Genomic DNA, 22,064 nt, shown 5'->3' with positions numbered 1-22,064 from the left:
CCCACCAAGCACTGTGCCGTCATCCCTGCCAGGGCTGCTCTGCTACCTCTACTGCTTCACTCTTCCCGTAACCAGCTCAGCCCACAATCCTAAAAATGGAAAAGACCCAAGAAAAGCATCTTCACTAATGCAACACCAGGGGAGGCAGCTCAGGAGGGCTTCTCTCACTAAACTTTAATTGCCTTCTTAGTCAGAGGAAAGTGTCTACCCCTATCCCAGCACAAGTCACATTCAGATAGCTTAGGGTTTGCTCCAAATCTGAGCATTGTGTCTTAGGTGTAGGTAGAAGTGGTTGCTACAATTCACTAAGGCTTGTGGCAGCCAAAGTCTGGTACAGACTTTTAGAAACTGCTCTGACTGAGGCTGCACTTTCATTACACTCCCTGGGATTCAGCTGAGATAAAGGCATCCCAAGAGTGTTCTAGACTGTTGGTGCTGGCATAAGTCCTAGTGGCTGTTTGAGGGACAGTTCTTGTACTCAGTGGATATACCACCATCCAGCTAAATTGTTCATGACTAGCTAAGCTATGAAAAGGGTTTCACAAAGAACCTGGTTGTTATACTGCTTGTTGACCCCAGCATCAAATGGAGGCACAATAAATTAGGAAAACACAGTGCAGCTCACAAAGCAAACTCATAGAGGAGCGTTTAATGGCAAATAACTTTGGTTCATAGAGGAGAATCTTAAATACAGCTGCACTTGTGTGACTCTGCAGGCTACTGAAACAGCTGTTTTGTTCCATGAGACTGGTGCCTTGCAAGGAGAACTTGACATGAAGCCTAATTTGTCATACATATGCCATACATATGCATACATACATACATATGTTATACATATACATGTAGGCTAGGTGAATAACTCTAATGAAGCCTCCATGGAATAAAGAGCACTATCACCAGACACTCAGACATTCAGAATTATAGCTGCTGCATGTGGTGTGATGAGCTGTGTGGACCAGAGATTGCTGCTGCTCAGGGTTGAGGCTATGTCTACTGGTTGTACTGGGTGCCTCTTTTTCTGGGTGACTTTCCTACACGGAATTAGTTCTTTAAATGCATTCGTATGCCAAGATTTTATTGACATACAAGAAATATAGAAAGGCATTAGAATATCTATTGTGATTCTTGTATATTTGTGATACGGATGCAGCATTCCAGGAACTGAGACACTCGGGTCACCCAGTGCTGTAGGGCTTTGTGGAGTATTTGCCACCTCACTGTGTGTTTCTGTTATCCGCATCCACACAAGTACACAGCAGGTTTTCTTCGCTATTAATTATTGTTTGTTTTTTACCAAGTCCTATGGTGATTGTTGAATGTCTTTCTGTACTTGTTTTGTGCAGCTGTGGGAAAGCAACACTTAGAAAATTGCCCACTGTACATACAGTTACCTCAGGCTGTTCCTGTTAAGTTGGAACTCGGAGTACAAACACTAATTCTAAGCCCCTCCCTCTTAAGGCCAGAGACTTTAAAATCATCTGCTTCTGTAGCAATGCCAATTTTCTTTTTAAAATTTCTCTCAATGCCCGGTCAGTGATGGCACACACCTTTAACCCTCAGGAGGCAGAGGCAGGTGGATCTCTTGAGTTTTTGCCAGCCTGGTCTATAAAGCAAGTTCCAGGACAGTCAAGGCTACCTAGAGAACCCCTGTCTTAAAACAAAAGCAAAAAAAACTTCCTTTCATTGTTTGACAGTCCCATCCGCTTAATTTATAGACTACATCTCAGCTGTTTTCACCCCTGCTATCGCTGCATCCTCTCCCATAAAGCCCTTCTGCTTACATACCCCTCCTACTTTCTGTCTTGTGTGTGACCCACTAAGCTCAGTGAGAGTTTTCAGCTGTGGGATCATGATCTTGTACACTGTAAACATTTCTCAGTCATATTGGTTTAATAAAATGCTGATGGGCCAGTAGCCAGGCAGGAAGTATAGCTGGGTGCTACGGACCGGCTCAGGGGAGCCACTCAGACCGTAAGGGAATCAGGGTGAAGGCACAGGAGAAATCAGGATACGGTGGAGGAAATTGACACACAGTCACTCTCAATGTATTTTTGAAAATGCTGCTGTGTTTTACTTACTTCAGTGCAGGATTATATTTTTTTTTTTACAATCAAAGAACTTGGCAAAGGCATACATCATCAAATCATAGAACAGAAAAGAACAGCATGAAACAGTTTACAAAAAGAATCTTTGAAGATGCTTTGACTTGGGTACAAGGACTTCTGCTCTCTCACTCTTTGCAAAACAAACTCTCTCCTCTTACCTTCATGGAGATCACTGCCCTTGAGCTAGACCATCTTTATCACCTTGCAGGTGGCTGGTTGGTTTGAGCTAAGTGACCTTGTGTGCCTGGGTGAGAAAGAAAAAGGCTACTATCTCACTGAGAAAGCTTTCTGCTAGGAAATTTCTAATACATAGTCTTGAATCTCTCTGAAGTTTACTTTATATCACTAACTTCAATTCTCCTCCCTTCTCAATTCTCAGGCTCAGATATTGTCAGCTTAGGTTAGATCTTTTTCTTCCCACAAGAAAGGTTTCATAGGCCTTCTATTTATAACTGTACATATTTCTCAGGCAAATGCCTAAAGCTTCTAAGGGTTTTCCTAGTAAAATTAACTCTTTTTGTTCCACATCATCAAGGAATTGTCCTAATGATGATTCTGGCAATTCCCAGAACTGGCTACTTTTTTAAGGCTTTAATTAATAGTGGAGCAGATTTCAAAAATGTCCTCAGCAGTTTTGTTTGTATCTGCAACTGCCTGGAATAGTCTGATCTGTTAGCAACATGCAAGAATCACAAAGAACACACAGACAAGGGAAAACACAGACATATGGCTCCAAGGACAACCAGGTCGAGTCAGTACTAATGGCGACTCAGGTGGCATTACACCACAACTGATTGCCATGGGGCAGCCAGGAACTCAACTCCAAGGAGCGCGGATCCCTATCCTCTGGCAACACTTGCCCATCCAGTCAGCATTTCTGCTACACTGGCGAGACAGCCGTGGATGTAGCAGGTGGGGTGACCAAACTAGGAGAATTCTGGGAAGAGGAAAGGCAGAAATGCAGTCACCAGCCAAATACAGAGGAAGCAAGATGAGAAAGCCTTACTGGGAAAAGGTACCAAGTCACATGGCTAAACATAGATAAGCATTATGTGTTAATTTTAGTTGTAAGGGCTAGTAATAAGCCTGAGCAATAGGCCCAACAGTTTATAATTTAAGCCTCTCTGTGTTTACTTGGGACTGAACAGCTATGAGATCAGGCGGAACAGAAACTTCTGTCTACAGTTTCTTGCTTAAACACAGGTGGGAGGTTATTTACTGGAGCAACAACAAAATGACACTGTCAAAGTCCTTCAGGGAGGGTAGGATTTATGGATCCCCCCCATCCCAGACCCATGATGAATGTAGATAAACAAGGAACAGTCAAGGTAACCTTTTGCCATCAGGAAGCCACTTGAGGGGCCTCTCACAGGCCCCCATACCAAATTCCGTTCAGTCGTTTTCCTGTTGTCATGGATGAAGCTCCTTCCTGTAGCAGTTAAAGAACCTGATGCCTATTGTAAGAAACCATACTGCACTGGATGATAGAGCAGCTATGGAAGAAAGAACAAAAACTCAATACAAGCCATAAAGCGAGTATTTTGGCAAACTTCTACAAATGAACAAAGATTAAAATTAAAAATATGAATAAATGGCATTGTCATTGAAGGTCTGGTAGACACAGATGCAGATATAACAGTAATTGTACCAGAATCTTGGCATCCAAATTGGCCACCTCAGGACGTAAATGTTCAGCTTTTAGGAATTGAAACTCTATCTCAAGTTAAACAGAGCATGAGATGGATTGAGCATATAGAACCAGAAGGAGAAAGAGGAAAATTAAAGCCATGGATGGTTAACATAGCAGTGAATTTGTGGGGACATGATTTGTTACAATAGAATACCCAGATTCATGTTCCCCCAGTCTCAGAATGCACATGTGGATTGTGTATACAGTGTCTCCTACAACAGTAGGAACCCTAAGACATCATGTGTCTTAGTGACTACATCAGTTTAACCACATTTTTTTCTCTAGGCACATATGATTACAATTCTGTGGGGGAAATAGTTTTTTAGTGTCTATTGGCTTGTAAAAACTAAATCAGGGGCTGGAGAGATGGCTCAGAGGTTAAGAGCATTGTCTGTTCTTCCAAAGGTCCTGAGTTCAATTCCCAGCAACCACGCGGTGACTCACAACCATCTGTAATGCAGTCTGGTGCCCTCTTCTGGCCTGCAGGCTTACACACAGACAAAATATTGTATATATAATAAATAAATAAATAATTTTTTTTTAAGAAAACCTAAAACTATGGGCATAAGCATCCAGATAAGTAGTAAAATACAAAGAAAAATAAAGCCAAAGATGAAGAACTTCCAGCACACGTTTCTTAGTCTTGTTACCAGAACTAACAAAGTTCATCATCCAGGATCCTGTTCCTGACAAACTGTTGACAAGAAGAGACCTGGCCTGAGACAGACAGACAGCCCAGAACAGAGAACAGGGGCCGACTTTCCTGAGGAACGCTACAGGCAGCAGGAGTTGATGCCAGTAAAACAAATGGGCAGATGTGTCTACTGGCTCTCTGTTACAAAGGAAGATGGCAGGATGGCTTCTGCAGAAACAGTGTCCGCTGTAGCTTTAGGAACACTACCCCCACAGCTGTGCAGTGTGTGGCTTGAGACAGTGTGAATGAAGAATGACATCTTCACTGCTTTTCTTTACTGTCCCTTAGGACCTGGGTGGCACTGAACCTGTCAGTAGTGAGGAAGACAGCAGTGTGGACGTCAGACACCTGCCTGACACTGAAAGCCCCAAACCGGTAAGAATCCTAGACTGGGAGGGCACAGGACAAGAGCAGGGCTTGCACTCACTACCCTAGACGAAGGACTGACTGCCTACTGTCCTGGTCACAAGGTGCTTTGAGTTCTGAGACAGGAAGAACTTTCTGCTCAGCAGTGAGTGGTCCTCACAGCACAGCATCTTCCTCACCACACTTGAACTGTGCTGTCTAGGACTACAGCAGCAGCCAGCCCCTCCTTCTAGTGCAGCTCAACCCTGGGCATTTCTAGGATCTGGACTGAAGGGACCTTAGCAACACAGGAAGAGAAGATGCCTTTGTTTCCTAGTAAAAGATACTTAGTTGCCTCAAATGAAGGAAGTTGTGGCTGTCCCACCAGGTGCCTTTGACATCTTTTTTACATGTCTGCTTTGAACCAAGCTCTCTGTTGTGTTCTGCTTTGGTGACGGTGCTGACCATTCCTTTATAAATAAGGACACGAAGTTAATTTCCTTCAAAGGTCAATAGCTGCTTTGTGTGCATGCTGTCTGTGTCCTTGCCTTTTTTCATGGTGTACCTTTCTGGTTTGTATCCAGTCACTTCCAAAGCTGGACCACAGTTGTTAGAAAGAACTGTGGGCTGGGTTTGGTCGTTGTTGTTTCCTTGCCTCTCTGTGGTTTCAAATGTGTATAGCTCTCCAGAAACTCACCATTTGGATGATTTCAGATCTGCCTGAGGTTTTATTTTACTTGAAGGAGTTTGAGAAATAATTCATTTCTTTATCTTTCAGCTTTTAGAAAAGTATGTATTGGAACTTTTTAGATTTTATCTCCAACTAAGTGAACTGATTTGCTCAGGTATAAAAGAAAGGTTACTTCAGCAAAAGTAGAAATTGTAGCAGACCACTACAAACTAGCTAACTTCTTGGGACACAAGACCCCACTAACAAGGGGAGCAATAAATCACACATGGGGACTCCTGTTCTCTTCCAAAAGACAATGCATATCTGCACTGAAAATCCATTCATTTAAATACAAGTTAATTTACTTTTTTGAGACACTGTGTCACTATGGACACATAGAGCAGTGTTTCTCAATCTTCCTGATGCTGGGACCTTCTAATTCAGTTCCTCATGTTGTCGTAACCCCAACCATAAAATTATTTCATTACTACTTCTTAACTATACTTTTGCGACTGTTATGATTTGTAATATAAACATCTGGTATGCGACCTCAAAGGGATCCCGACCACAGGATGAGGACTGCCATGTTAGAGAAAAACATTTTAAAACAACGTGATTTCTGTAGCAACCTCAATTCAATCCACAGAAGAAATAGGAGAGAGGGAGGGAGGAAAGGAAGACAGTTTTTATTTCTTTGCAGAGTCTGGTAGTACCAACAAGGCTGTCTTGTAGGCTGCAGACAGAAGCCATTCTTCATCCACTCTGTTCCTACGCACCAATAGTGAAGAAATGGTTCACAGCCAAAAAATTTTTCAAATAAAGCTCAATACTTTAGGTCTCTTAGAGTTGTCTGTGAACAATCTCTTCACTTTTGGTGCCTAGGAACAGAGTGGATACACGTGTGTGTGTGTGTGTGTGTGTGTGTGTGTGTGTGTGTGTGTGTGTGTGTGTGTATTTTGCCTCCATGTATGTCTGATTGTCGTCTGGGCTTATTTTTAAGTATCAGTTCATCCAAGAATAACTGAATCCCCTACTCTTGTTTTATCTCTCTCCCCTTTATTCCTTCCCTTCCCATCTTCCTCATTTTCTGGTATTCTAAATAAATTTCTGTCACCATTTCAGTGGAACCTATCCATGGTCTAATTGAGAGAAGAAAGATAACCTGAATTTGGACACATTTTTTAGCATAATGTAAATGGTCTTATATAAAAGAGCTTGGCCGTAACCTGTTGTGATGGCACATAACTCTATCCCCTCAGATTTTACTCCTGTAAAGGTAGAACTTGGGTTTGGATCCAAGGAGTATGGCTTCAGTGTTTACTAGTCTCAAACTTGGAATGATCCTCCTGCCTCGTCCTCCAAATGCTGAGATTACAGATGCGAGCCCCCAGGCCCTGACTCATAATCCCCAAGTGAGTTTTTGTTCTTGATGTTGATTTTGTAGTTCTTATTAAAGCCTTAATGGGTGGTAATAAAAGGATTGTGTTCCTGGCTTATGTACAACTTGAAAAAGTAAAGTGTGCTCCCATCCTGTCTCAGTGGGTGGACCAACCCCTTGCGGTCCTGACTTCCTTGCTCACCAAATCCAGCTGGACTCAGAATGAACGAGCATCTGATCAAACCAGACTCTCTGAATGTGGCTGACAATGAGGGGCTGACTGAGAAGCCATTGAGAAGCACTGGGACTGTTTCTACTGCATGTACTGGCTTTTTGGGACCCTAGGCTATTTGGATGCACACCTTCCTAGGCATGGATGGAGCGGGGAGGGGGCTTGGACTTTCCACAGGACAGGGTACCCTGCCATCTCTTAAGACTGGAAGGGAAGGGAGGAGGAGGAGGGGGAGTGGGAGGGGTATGGGAGGAGGGGAGAAAGTGGAAATTTTTGAATGGAAAATAAAAATACATATTTAAAAAAAAGAAAAAGAAAAGTGTGCTTTTCAAACCCAGAATGAAAGTACGAACCTACTGGCGGTTCTCCTGGAAGAGAGATCCGTAGATGACTGTGTGAAGAGGATACTGGGGAACCTGACCTACCTAACTGTGCAGTCTCGGAAGCCCCACAATAGGTTGTCTATAAGCTGAAGAATCACAGAAGCCAGGCCCAAAGGCCTTAGAACCAGGGATGTTACTGAGACAAGTTGTGGGATTCTTGGGTGCTGGTGTCCAAGGCCAGAAGCTGGTACGGCTGCCCAGGAAGGGCAGGGAAAGGAATTGCTTTAGCTCACCTGTGAAAGCAGTAGTAAGAGAAAGGAAACAGGTGCTGAAACATGAAATTAGTTGTTTAAAACCACCCAGTATGGAAGCTGCACTCCAAAGTACTGTGTAGTAGAGGCAGAGCTACAGACACAATGGAACCAAAGTTTACCATGAGGAACTCACACTGGGATCACTCTTTGCTGTACACACACACACACACACACACACACACACACACACACCTTTAAATCATCAGCTCCTAACATCGAAAATTTTGAGATAAAAACAGGTCACTAAAAAATTAAAATTTAATGACTCAGTAGTTAAAAGCACTGGCTGTTCTTCTAGAGGACCTGGATTCAATTCCCGGCACCCACATGCCAGCTCACAACTGTCTGTAACTCCAAGATCTGACACCCTCACACACACATACATGTAAGCAAAACAAGGCACATAAAATAAAATTAAATAAAGAACTGAAATTTACACATGATACATTTTACACTGATCATTAAAGCTATGTATAGACAAGCAGATATTTCATAAAATGAAATAAACTAAAATGTTTCCAAAGCCAACCTGTGCTAGGCATGTTCACAGTGGCTGCCTTGTTGAACCCCAAGGTGCATGTGGTGCTGGCTGCTGAGGAGCTGTTCTTAACAGGTGGCAGTCTCTTCTCTGAGACTTCACAGCAGGGAGTTGGCACAGCCAAGGCTGGAGCCCAGTCCTGTACTGTGTTGATCATATAGGTGACCTTACCCTGCTTCCCCCCCAACCCCGTCTTTTATGTACCTTGGTGTTATGCCTACATGTATGTAGTGAAGTACATACACACATGTATGTCTGTGTGAAGTATCAGATCCCCTGGAACAGGAGTTACAGACAGTTGTGAGCTGCCATGTGGGTGCTGGGAATTGGACCCTGGTCCTCTAGAAGAGCAGTCGGTGCTCTGAACCATCTCTCCAGCCCTGAATGACTTTTCTTAAAGTGAAAGAAATATCAGGAATCTCTTTACATGTATGCAGGGAGCCCAGTGATGAGCAGGACTTCAGACTGTCATTGTTTGATTAAACAAGGTCTCCCTAGGGACTCCAGGCTAGCTTCAGATGGATGAGCCCCCTGCCTTGGCCGTACAAGTGCATGGCATGCACAGCATGCCTGGCTATGTTTTTAAAGAGCTTGAGATGCACAGGTGCTCTCACACCAGGCTCCCATGTTTAGAAGCTTGTTGGTTAGGTGGGAAGGAAGGCATAAAATGGGGCGGGGCTCTCTGCTTTCTTATAACTGACCTCCTTGTTGGCTGCTACCTTTGTATCTCTATCCATGTCTTGGCCCCTAATTTTCTGCTTTCCTATAAAGCCAGTATACCTTTTCTGTCTTCTTGGCCATTCTCCTTGCTATTACAGTTACCAAAACAAAATAATTCTAAGCAACTGGCTCACAGTAAATAATAAAAAAATAACTAAGGTAAACAATGGGAGAAAATGCTAATACTTCTCCAGAGATATTAAAAAATTGATAAATGTGTGAAATATGTTCAAGATTCTTTACCACTAGAGAAATGTGCCACTATGAGACGTGGTTTCATGTATCAGTCACAGTGATGTGTGGCTTTGCAGCTCGTAGAATGACTGTAATCTACACAGCAGATAGGGGCAGCTGCTGTGGTCTGGAGGCGCTGGAACCCACTCATTAATCACTGGCAGGATTCTAGGAATCTGCTATTGAAGGTAAACAGATACCAACTCCTATAGTAGCTGCATTTCAATTATATTGAAATTTCTACTTTGATCAAGCTAAGAACTAAAAGTACTTGGCACTCACAGGTCATATGAATGAGGGCCTCATCTAAGGACATCTGAATTGAGATTTGAAGAAGCTTTTGATATATTCTCTCTTAGTCTCTATATGGGGATTAGTTCCCAGGCCCTCAAGATACCAAATCTTTTATATAATGGTCAAATCCCTTATATAAAATGGTGAGGTGGTTTGTTATAATCTATATATATTCTCCTCTCTAAGATATTTGATTTTCTATAATACCTAATATAGTATAAGTTGTACTTATACTGTTGTATGTTATAGTTGTTTTATGTTGCTTCCAGAATAATCAAGAAAGTGATCTATATGTGTTCAATGCAAATGCATGTTTGTTTCTGGTGTGTGGGTGTTTGGTATCGTTCATTGTAGTGGTTGAATTGTAAATAGAGCCTGTTTTAAATAAGCAAAGAAGTCTGACTGTGGTTGGGAATGGAGCTGAAAAGAAACAGAGGAGGAACTGGAGAAATGGCTTAGCAATTAAGAACACATACTGCTCTTACAGAGGACCTGAGTTTGGTTCCCTGAACCCAAATTAGGTGGTTCCAGGAAATCCAATGTTTCTAGCTTGTATAGGCACCTGCACTCTTGTGCATATACCCCCACACAGATACATGCATACATGTAATTTTAAAATAAATAAACTCTAGACCGGGGGGATTTTTGGCAGTCTTAGGCCCTTGGGTAGTTAGTGAACTGAAAGTGTCCAGCTGGTAAGAAGGAAGCAGTTGAGAAGTCAGTGAGAGCCAGGTCACATTACGGAGATGATCACTGAGCTGACAGCAAGAGGCAGCCTCACAGGGCTGCAGAAGCTGGCTACAAGTTGCCTGTGGCTGCTATGTGGAAATCAGATGGGCCAGGCCAGAGTGGATAGACCAGGTAGGAGTCAATGACAGGCCAGGTAGGAGTCAGTGGCAGCAATGGCAGTGTGCAGCGTACAGTGGCCAACAATGCATATTCTCCAGAACACTGTGGAGACCATGCACAGCAAATGTGTTTGCCAGCAGCAAGTCTGGCATGTTTCCAGGAACTTTCCACAGAGGGTGGCAGTAAAAGGACTCACCTTTCTTGGTGCATTGTGCCAAGTCCTTTTCTGTGCCTGCTCTTTAAAGCCCTCCTCTACGGGTTTAGGGTGATGGAAGCTGCACTTCCTCATCCTAAGGCTTGGCCAATATCCCAAGGTCTCCCTGCTCAACAGATATGCCCTGCATTCTCTGTTCTGTGAAACTACATAGCAACAATGCAGGTGTGTGTCAAGTGACACCTGGCATTCAAACCTGGTTCACATAAAGCAACAGCCTCCATAACACTTCTCATTTCTCACAGTTTTTAGAAGTTGTTTCGGGTTTTTGTTTTATTTAATTTTTTCATGCTGTCAATGGCATTTGCTGCTACTATAATCTAACTCTTAGCGCAAGAACATAGAAGTGGGAGGAATCTAGATAGCAAGGTGGCCTACATCCTGGAGGTGATTTTAGGATTTATAGGGGATCAAAATGCCGGGAGAAGCATGCACTGTTTCTGGAATTAACTTTAACTGACCTAAATAGTCTGTGGCACAAAACTCAAGTGTAAGCCAGCAGCTTATTTTACCACTCCAGGGCACCTCTGCTGGACTGCCGGGATCTTAGGAGTACTGTAAGACTTTAAGACAATTCTGAAGCCATTTCTGACAATTCTGAACCCTCTCAGCCTCCGTGCCTTAGTGCTTACCCTCCTCCCCTGGGAACCAAGGACCTAACAGCTACACATGCACGTACTCAGTTCCTGAACAATTACCCATACACGTATGTTTTGATTCAGTCCCCTGGGAAACGGGGTCAAAATGACCTCTTACCTCATTTGATCTGACAATAGCTCTCCAACCAATTATTGGTATTAGCCCTTTTCAAATAAGCCAATCATAATGGTCAAAGAACAACCGCCCCTTGCTTCTGTGTTCTTCTCCTTTAAAAGTAGACTGTACCAGCTATTCGAGGTCTCTCGGCTTCCCGAATGCTGAGGGACCCTGTCATGACAGAATTAATAAAATCCTCATGCTTTTGCATCGGCTGTGGTATGTGAGTTGGTATCTAGGGGCGACTCCTTCTCAGTGTTTGGATGCTAGGGTCCAACAGTACCCTTGCTCCCTACCTTGAAATGCCTGGTCCATATAAGATCTGCAAACACACTTCAGGGAAGATCAGCTTCTCTTGTGTTAAATTGTGTTGTATGGCAAGATTTCCTGGTGTGACTCGCCTTTGCATATGTAAGGACTGTCCAGTACAACTCAAGAGCCTGAGTCTATAAAGACCTGAATCTTCTCTGCCAGCCACTGGCTCTGAAAAGGCTCACACTGCCCATCTCTGGCTTCTCTTCCAAGCCTGGCTTTTTGCTGCCTCTTTGTTGGGATTGAATATGATTCTGTACATGAAAACTCACCAGCAGTTACCTGAAGCAAGGCTTAGTCAGCAGCAGCACCTATCCCTAGCACCAGACTCTGCCTAGGTGAACTCCAAGGGCGCTGAGGCCCTCATTCGTCAGTGCTCATTTTCTTAGAAGCTGCATTGTGACTGACTCTAAGAAGTGAGAACACATAAAACACCGTTCAGATTCAGGGTTACAACCTGATCCAAAACAGAGCTCACACTGGCGCCAGGAGCCTAACCACCCAGCAGATGTCTTTCCTTCCGCCAGCACAACGGTCCTAAGAAGGTCAAGTCAAGTTTTATACATAGGAGTTTTTAATTTTTTAATACGTAATTTTATAAATTCAAAAATTTCATAGTATGTTTATTGTGACTGTACTCACCCTCAACTCCACCCATTAACTCCCCCCAGATTCATTCCCACCTCCCTACTGCCAACTTAATTTCCTCTCTCTGCTGTTCTTCCTTCCTCACAGTGGCTACACTTTAAACTATTATCAGCTGGCTACTAAGGCCATAACCTGGAAGGAATTTTGTTTCCCCAGACAATGCCTCTGTTACTGCACTAAAGGCAGCTTTAACTAAATCCGTATCGTCTAATGAAACTTGAGACTCAAAGGCTAGGGTGAAAGCCTGCAGGCTCAGAGAGTTAGAGTAACAGCTGGCTAACCTTCTCTCTCAGCTGGCATCCCAGGAAGCCGCTCTCCTTCCACAATGCCCCAACTAAAAAACTTATGCTATGTTCCTCCTAGCTACTTCCTGTCAACTAGTTGCTAATCCCGCCTCCCTGAGCCCAGGTTAATTTTATTTAGTGCAAATGCAACACATCCATACGTAGTTAAACAAATGTAGCATAAGAAATGTTAACACGTATTTAGCTGGTTAAACAAATTCCACAACACCCCACTTCTAATTTACTAACCTGTCAACTCCAGTTTGTGTGTGGCCATCCAGTGAAGTGTGGTTGACTTACCAGAGCCCAAACCCTTAAAGAACACTGGCTCTCCCTCCCCCAGGGGCGATCACTGTCCCTGGCTCCATAATTAGGGCTGGAGGCTCATCTGCATAGGAGACTTGATACCCAAATTACAGCTCCCAGTTTGTCTGTGAGGTGGCTGGGCAGTCCAAACTGCCATCAGTGTATGCTGCCAGTTTGTGAGGCCCCTGCAGTCTCACCGCCTCTCTTAACCCTTCACTTGCCTCGTTTGTTCCCATCATTACCTACAGTAAGGATTCCAGAATCTTATGTATCTGACTCACTGATGCTGAAGCCTAAAGACAGTGGTTCTTAGAGATGGTGTTGAGCCAAGAGGAGCAGAAGTCAATTTTTCAGACAACATGTAACCAGCGAGGAGGAACACCATGATGGGCACTGCCAGACTTCACAGCGCAGTGAAGCATTCCCTGCCCACAGTTACTAGGAAGCAGGAGGCGTGACCACCAAAGAGTTCCTCACAAACCTAAGTCTAATCAATGTCATATCCACTGTATCCTGTCTAAATTCTTCATTTTCGATGTCCCTTTTGTGATAACACCTGACGGCTAGCCTCACACTGATAATCATTCCTGGCTTACAAGGCTCCAGATTCATTTACTGCACCCTAACATTACTTTGTGTGGTGGAGTGCACGTGTCGGGGAACGGGAGCCAGACAGCAACCTCGAGTCTCTTCCTCCACCAATCCCTGCCTCCCCAGCACTGGGATGTGCACCTCTGTGCCCAGTTTTTATATAGGGTCTGGATATCAACAGCAAACACACAACAAGCACCTCATACACCGAGTTATATCCGTGCCCTCCACCTGGTATCAGTCTAGTCCCTGTTGCCCAGCTGGAAAATCAGCTGCATCCCCAAAGGTCATTTTAAAACTTTCACAGCCTGTTGAAATGTGAGAAAAGTCCTCTTTGTCTCATGTGGCGTCCCTGGATTAAAGAGAGCGCTGCTCATGGTTAGATAAACACAGAAAAGCAGAAAAGGTTGCCTGTGGTTTAAATCTGATCCATGGCAGGTTGAGGTGGCTAACTTTAAAAAAGGAAGGGGGTGGGGAACTGGAGGGAGAAAAATGTGCTAGGCGATACTGTGGTCACTTTGGAATTGTTTTTAGGGCAGTGATGTGGCTTCTAGTTTTCGACGTCGCTTATCAAGCGTGGCTACTGCACGTGATTAAAATTCTTTTCTGGTCTTCTCTGCACTGACACTCAACTGTAAAACATAGTCCTGAGTGATTGTCTAGAGAGTGTAGGCTTGTTGGAGTTCACTTCCTGGCTGTTGTTTCCAACAGTGTGACTGTGCACATCCTCACTTCAGCAAGGGTCTGGGGATTCTCTGTGAGAACAGGAAACTGGCTGAGCCAGCACCGGCCCCTCTCTTGTGACAGTGTACAAATTGCCCATGTAGAGTTCAAGTGCATGCAAATATGTGGCATTTTTCACAGCTCATTGTTCTTTATGTCACCATCTCAGAGACAGCTTGGGATTTGCTCAGATGATAAATTTCCCTTTGCAAGTCGTTTTTACGACAGTGAACTTCTAATCAAATCTACTTCATGGCATGTGAGGAAAACCCCTCGGCTTTTTCGTCCGTGCCCCAAACCACAGAGACAGGAGAGCAACAAGGAGGACAAGCTCATGAATGCCAAGATGAAGGGGGGACACATTTTAGCACAGGTTCACACCCCTTGCTCACCTCTACCCCATGTCACCCCAACCCACCCTTCCTGCCCACGACTGACCCACTGAGGAGACTTAACATGAATTTGTGCTTGCCTGGGAAGGAATCACTTGTTAGCAACATTTTTTTCTAGATGAGGAAAAGCAGGCTACAGTTGTAATTCGCAGTGGTCAGCTATCACAGACTCAGGCTGTCTTCCCCACCCTGGGGCCTTCAGGGTCCTGGGCTTCATGGCAAGCAGCACTGTTCAGCACTGGCCTATGAGGGAGAAGTAGCTTCCTGGCGACATCTTACTTGCCGGTGTAATATTAAGGCTCTGGAAGCTAAGACCTGTGCAGACTGTGGTGTCTTTCAAAGGAAGCTGTAAATCTGCAGACTCTCTCAGGTATTAACCAGTTGTCTAAAGACCTGTGTGTCCTGGGCATATTACTGACCACAATGCCCATGGCACAGTCTACCCAGGAACTGCCAGAGCTGCTGAGAGTGGCGGCGGCTGATACTTGCAGCGCTCACTGTGTTCTCTGAAAGCATCGTTCTAATCCCTTCTGGGTGGGAAAGTGGTAACATTTAGTCTAATATTAACCCATGCTTCACATGAGATTAATCCTATTAATATACTTTATAGATAAAGATGAGGTGTAGAGATAAGTGTCACAGATAGGACTTGAATACAACTTTAAAGAAGCAATTATTAGGGCCGGAGATATGGAACAGTGTGTTAGTGCTTGCTCTGCAAACATGGGGCCTTGAATTCAAATCTCATGGGAGGCAGAGAAGGAAGATCCCCAGAGATTCTTAGGCAGGCTAGCCTGGCATATGCAGTAACAAATAGGCCCTATCTCAAACGAACATGAGATTGACCTCTGACCTCTATGTGCATACTCAGGTATGCACACACCACACATGTTCATGAATATACATATCACACTCACATACAGATTTGAAGAAGGGATCAATTCTCATACACAGGTACTCCCAGCTATTTGAGAAACTGAGAGTTTGACCTTCTAACACATCCAGACCCCACCTCCACATGTTATTGGTGTTATAAATATTAAAAGGACAGTTGGGGGTCCTTTCTCTAACAGCCTGGGGCAGTTGGTGTGAAAGACGTTTACTCCTTTGTGTTTTGGTGACAACACAAATGCAGACATCTGGCTGAACACCTTCATTCTTGTGTTGTGGAGCTGTCGCTGCCACCCTGTGAGTTGTCACTTCCTTAACTTTAGCTGAACCAAGAGAGGAAACAGGTTTCCACAGACATTACGATTCCATGAAAGATCCGGAAGCGGTGGGGAAGACTAGTCTCTTCAGTATGCAAACTCATCCCAGAATGTAAAGAATTCCTTTGGGTTGAGCTCCATAGACATTTGTCATTGAGCTGTGTTTCTGACTTATGAAAATGAATAAGAGGGCTAGGGATAGTTTCTCTCAAGTTTGTTTAACCGGCTTTTAAAAGAAAAGTTTGGATACTGTGGGAGTCTTTAGTGACCTTAATTAGCCAAAAGCAGAAATTTACTTAAAGGCTTCAGATGTTGTCCACGCCACCTGTAGTCACTGCAGGTACAGAATTATCACTCACCTCAGGAACAGTTGGTAGAAATGTCTCAGCTGTTCTATCAGCCAGACCCCCGCCCCCAGCATGGTGTGCACGGTACTCCTAGAGCTAAGCCTCTGCCAGAACAGAGCTGATGCCTCCTCCCTTGAGTCACTGGAAGCGGAAGACTTCTGTTCTTGTTTCATCTCAGTGTCTACCCTTAGGCCATTACTGTGTCCAGAGAGAAGACGCACTTATTTACAGGAGTGTGGTGATTTGAATGAGAAAGGTATCCATGGGCTCATATGTTTGAATGTTTGGTACCTATTTGGTGGAACTATTTGGAGGTGTGGCCTTTTTGGAGGAGGTGTGCCATGGGGAGTAGGCTTTGAGGTTTCAAAAGTCCACACTGTTTTCAGTTAGCACTCTCAGTATCTCTCTCTCACGGTCTCCCCCCCCCTTCTCTCTTACCTACTCCCCCTTCTCTTGCTGTTTCTCTCATGCTGTCTCTGTCTGTCTGTCTACTTGTGGATCAAGTTTTAGGTCTTAGTTACTGCTCTAGTACCATGCCTTCCTAAGCGCTGCCAAGTTCCATGCCATGGTGGTTATAGACCCAACCTCAGACACTATAAGCAAGCCCCAATAAACTTTATTCTAGAAATTTTCTAGGTCACAACAATGGAAAGGTAACTAACTAAGAAAAGGAGTCAGTCTGCTTTGAGGATTGCAGGCAGGCCCACTTCTCATCATAACTATCACCTAGGAGAATCTAATTCTTAACAACTAACCCTGAAGTTCCAACTGCTGATACATCTGATTTTGTTGCACAAAGCAGTGTCCATTAGGAACTCCTATGCTGTGCTGAGGCTTTCATGCCCACCAAATATGCTGTGTCCATTTGTTTCAGGAGCTAAGATGCAAAGTCATCATCTTAAAATAGAGCCCCATTGTACAGTGGCTGGAAGGTGAGCAAGTTCTAAGCCGGTGTGTATACGCCAAGGGAGGTAACCTGAGCCGCTGCAGGGACCAGGAAGTGCCTCTGTTTTGTTTTCAATCTCACTTTAGAGTTAAGTGCAACTTGTTCTGACCTGGTATCAGATCTAAGCTCAGAGTCGCTCTGCAGGACTGACCGAGGACCTTCTGGCAAAAAGTGCGTTCTCTTTCCCACATGCTTTGTGCCCTGGTTAAGAGCGGGCTGTGTCTGCTTGGGTTCTGGCTTGGTAATACTTTGTCTTCCCTGTGCCTCAGTTACTCGAACTCTGAAAAAGATGACTGAGTGTAACATGAGGGCCGGCTTGTTGGGGTATCTGTCGCGCCCAGTACCCCACAGCCGGCAAGCCCCAAAGAAAATTAATCACACAGAGAACTCTATGAGTTATAAAGCTGATTGGTCCATTAGGTCAGGCTACTTATTAGCTCTTATAACTTATCTTAACCCATTATTTTGATCTATGTTAGCCATAATGACTTGGTACCTTTTTCAGCTGTCAGCTTACATGTTGCCTCTTCGGTGGTCTGCGCAGGAGTGGTGGAGGAACCCCTGCTTCCCAGAATTCTCCTGTTCTCATTGCATCACCTCTATTTCCTGTCTGGTTGACCCGCCTATACTTTCTGCCTGGCCAATCAGCGTTTTATTAAAATATGATTGACAGAATACAGATAATTTTCCCGCACCAACTGAGCTTAGAGTTTTGGTTTTGGTTCATTTTAGACAGTGTCTCCTATACCCCAGGCTAGCCATCGGCTCACTATATAGCCATGGATGACCTTAAACTCTTTGTGCTCCCCCCCCCTGGGCACTGGGACTGAAGGTGTGCACCCCCACAGGCAGTCTAAAACAGGAAACAGTATCTAACACAAAAGTCCATTGTGCACATTAACAAATGTGTAGCATGACTACCTCCGTAATTGGTAGATAGTCAGTAAGTAGTCTATAGTCTCTAGCTGGCATAGTTGGCACTGTCCTTATACACAGCCCCATCCCCTCAACAGTTTAAGGTAGTCAGTATAAGAAGGTGGTATGCTGCTCCACACATCCTATTTCATTATTCCATCCTGTTGCATTTTTAACCTTGAGAGGAAGATGCAGGAGTGAATAATTTCCAGACACCCGCCACCCAGACCCATGCAGTATCATTCCCTTGTAAATAATCCTTTCTCTAATCATCCCTCCAACATGTAGGAAAAGCTGGTGAGCACTGGGTCCCCCTGCTCTCACAGCATCCTGCTGTCTAATCAAATGTGGGGCTCAGGCTTGGCCAACAGCCCCTTTCCAGGTAGCTTGTTACTACTTTCTACTATTGAAAGGGAAAGGAGGGGAAAGGGACCTTTCTAAACACTCCTGCTAATTAGAATCTAACCAGTCAGAACCCATATTTTTCTGGATTTTTTTTTTCAAATGGTAAGAAATATCAGGGGCAACAAGGTAGCTCAACTGTTTTAAGTACCTGCTACCCAGCCTGATGACCTGAGTTTGATCCTTGACTTAATAGGAAGAACCAACTCCCACAAGTTGTCCTCTGACGCAAGTGCACATGCTCAAACACATGCACATGCGCAGATAAATGTAAAAACAGTTTAAGAAAAAGGAAAAACAAAGTTAGTAGTTATTCTGACCAATATATAAATTACAGTTTTTGATCCATAGCTAATGTTAGAAACAAGTTTGGGTTGCAAAGAAAGAGACCAGCTTCTGACCAAAGTGTCTATACAAGGCAATACTCTTGATCGAGAGGATGCACTCAAATACTGGGTGACTCACAGAGACAGGAAATGCATTGGTGTTTTATTCTAACTCAGGAGGTAGCTGTGTCTTTTCCCAGTTGTCTGGAACTAACTTCAAGGTCTATTCAGTTGACTAGTCTGACAATAATTCGCACACAGGAAGTGAGAAGAGGGGAAAGGGCTGCAGACCTTCAAGTTTCTGCCTTTGGGTAAACAAAGGTTTTACTGGGTGGGGAGCGTTAAAATATTTGCCCAAAAGTCTTACAAGGTGGGAAAGAAAGATTAATTCCTTGTTCTAAACACAAATATTATAGTATTTGATAGAAAAGATTCATATTTTATATTCATTTTATATTTCTAACACTGGAGAAGACTCGTCCCTCACTAGTTGACTGGGATGGTTAAAGCAGGTTTGCAGCATCAAACTGACAGAGAAGGGCTTACTTTTTATGGACATCATGGTTCCTGTTTATAATGCAGCCTGGGCTTTACTTGCAAAATTCCCGTTAGTGTTATTGACCTTTCCACCTTCTCTCACCTGCGAAGGTTACACAGTGGGGGCCACAGGTTGCGAATTAACCGTGTATCCTTGATGGCCTGCCTGAAATTTACCTAAATGCTTTTAAATTCAAATTCTTAATTTTTAATGCATTTAGCACTCATTTAGGTCATGTTTTATTCTACCAAATATTAAAGAAAAATCTTTTAGAGAAAGAGAGAGAGAGAGAGCTTGACTCAAAAACACAGGGACAGGGCAGGGTAGGGGAAATATAGAGAACTGATCGTACTGTTTGAAAGGCACTACCCAAGGGCTCATGGAAGAATTATGGTATGAAGCAACTTATAAATTCATCTTATATTATACAATCTATCTTATTGCGAAGTATAGTGAATTGGGTGAAATGGACTCTAGGAACTTTTTCCCATAAGTGAATGACAGTGATCTAAATGAGCAAAATTCATGTGGCCCTAAATGTAAGGGACTAAGGGTAGTTCCTATCATATGGAAGACCTAGGTGCCAGTCTCCAAATCCATGCTGGGCCTCAGTCTCTTGGGCTGTAAACCTGTGAGAACGGATGGCACAGGATGAGTCTCTAACCTGATTTACATTCTGCCTTATTTGACTTCAAGTGTGATAGGGGCTGTGGAAGAATGGGTGCAGAGATCCTATGCAGATCACTGACTGGTTGCTATAGCTATGGTGCAGTTGGGAGCATGAGACCAGAATCTTTTAGTTCCACTTACTATCACTGTGAATATCTTAGATAGTTATCTATCATATTTGCTGGGAACCGTGAGAAATCCATTTGTGGGTTCCTTTGTTCAATCTTTTCAAGATCTGTTATTCTCAGAGATGTGAGGAGAAAGGCCACCAACCCAAGTCATCATGGTCCATTAACCAAAGCAAGCTTTTTTTATTATTATCCTTGTAAACAAGCTGCCTCCACCCAAGGCTGAGTTCTAAAGGTCAGCATTGGACGTGCACAAGATAAGACTTTTTATAGCTCAGAGGTAGGGGGTTTCCAAATGGAGATTTGTCTTTATTTTAAGATGACTTTCAAGCCCAAAGAGAGAGAGGGAGGGAGGGAGGAAGAGAGAGAGAGAGAGAGAGAGAGAGAGAGAGAGAGAGAGAGAGAGAGAGAGAGAACAAAAGAAATAAAAGGAGGACATGACTGCTCCTAAGAGGTGGGTCGGGTTTTTTGGGGATTTTTTTGTTTTTGTTTTTTGTTTTTGTTTTTGTTTTTTTAATCATAGGTGTAAAGGAAAGCACAGGCAGAGACAGACACATCTGAGAGAGTTAGAGAGTAAACTTGACCAGCAGACCGAGCCCGGCCATGTTGAGGAGAGAGGAGAATAAAGCGGGGGAAACCAGGAATAGCAACCAAGAGGGCAAGAGGCAAAGAGATAAAAAGGGCTGTTAAGTAGCAGTGTCTGGGTTCTATAGGGAAGAGCATCTGGGTAGAGGGCAGCCCAGCTCAGTTTCTGGGCTGGAGAAGTGTATGTGTTGGGGTTGTGGGGGAGCGCTAGTCATGACAACCCTGTTCTGGGTAGGGACTGAGGATGCTGGGAGAACCGGGCAGCCAGGATCAGCTTTGATATGTTAATAGGGCACCAGGTTTGAAACCTAACACCCCACCCACCCACACCCATTTGTAAATTATGCAGGGAATTAAGGTTGGAAGAGTCAAATACAGACTCAGATTTGCTTGAGTGAAACAGCTAGGATTGCAAACTCCTAACATTGAATGGCACAGGCCACCCTGTTCTCTTTTCCTGCTCCCCAGTGTAGCACAGCACCCCACCCCTGAGCGCCAGAGTAAACACACCCAAATCAATATCTCTTTAGTCTCTTTGTGGCCTTGTCCAAGCCAAGTTGCAGGAGCTCATGCCTTAACCTAAACCATCAGATGATGCTTTAGCCGTAAATCCACCTACACAAAGAATGAAACACATGGAGACAGACACGCACACTCTAGCTAGCATTTCAGTTGACATGCCTGTATGTCCGTCTGAAGACTAACTTACTTTTCTTTCCCACAGTGTCTCTATCGGATGTGCTCTTAGCTTCTATATAAGCATTTTTTTAAAGATTTATTTATTTATTATGTATACAGTGTTCTGTCTGTATGTGTGCCTACAGACAAGAAGAGGGCACCAGATCTCATTATAGATGGTTGTGAGCAACCATGTGGTCCTGGGAATTGAACTCAGGACCTCTGGAAGAATAGTCAGTATTCTTAACCTCTGAGCCACCTCTCCAGCCCTATATGAGCATCTTAAAGGCTGGGGAGTGGGGGATCTAATATCAGGAATTGAACCCTGGAACTGATTTCATATTCAGCATCACACAGATCTAGGAAAGCTATGTAATAGAGAAGGAAAGACCACCAGAAATATCTGAGAGGCTAGCCTGAGCTCGGGTATGCAGGTTCTCCCAGGTAGGGGATGGAGATTGTGTAAGTGCTGTTTGAGACCAAAGCCCAGGGGACTGCCAGAGGTGCAATTGAGACCTATGATGCTGCTAACTGATTGTATCTTTGACACTTCAGGAAGACCTGTCAGAGGTGGTTGAGCACAACACAGAGGTGGCAGAGCAACAGACGGCATTGGAGTCACCTGACAGTGTGGTAATTTATGTTGGGATTTACTCTGTTGGGATAGTGTGTTATGTGAACTGTATTCCACAAGAAAAGGAGATGATTAT

The 22,064-nt window shown here is 43.9% G+C and overlaps 1 protein-coding gene across 7 annotated transcripts in view; it reads left to right on the top strand.

Annotated features, from left to right (window-relative positions):
• The window catches only part of Patj (PATJ crumbs cell polarity complex component), a 317,812-nt gene that overhangs the window by 223,640 nt on the left and 72,108 nt on the right, over positions 1 to 22,064 (top strand). For 5 of the 7 annotated variants that reach the window (XM_085686290.2, XM_085686292.2, XM_085686287.2 and 2 more), the window contains exons 31-32: positions 4,778 to 4,864; positions 21,910 to 21,987. In XM_085686290.2, the coding sequence (XP_085542416.2) occupies positions 4,778 to 4,864; positions 21,910 to 21,987 (165 nt within the window). The remainder of the gene's footprint in view (positions 1 to 4,777; positions 4,865 to 21,909; positions 21,988 to 22,064) is intronic. The other 2 variants (XM_085686293.2, XM_085686289.2) reach the window with 2 other exon arrangements.

Source organism: Myodes glareolus, chromosome 3, assembly GCF_982192425.1.
Source record: "Myodes glareolus chromosome 3, mMyoGla1.1, whole genome shotgun sequence".
In the NCBI taxonomy this organism is placed as follows: domain Eukaryota; kingdom Metazoa; phylum Chordata; class Mammalia; order Rodentia; family Cricetidae; genus Myodes; species Myodes glareolus.
This window is presented reverse-complemented; position numbering and strand designations above follow the sequence as displayed.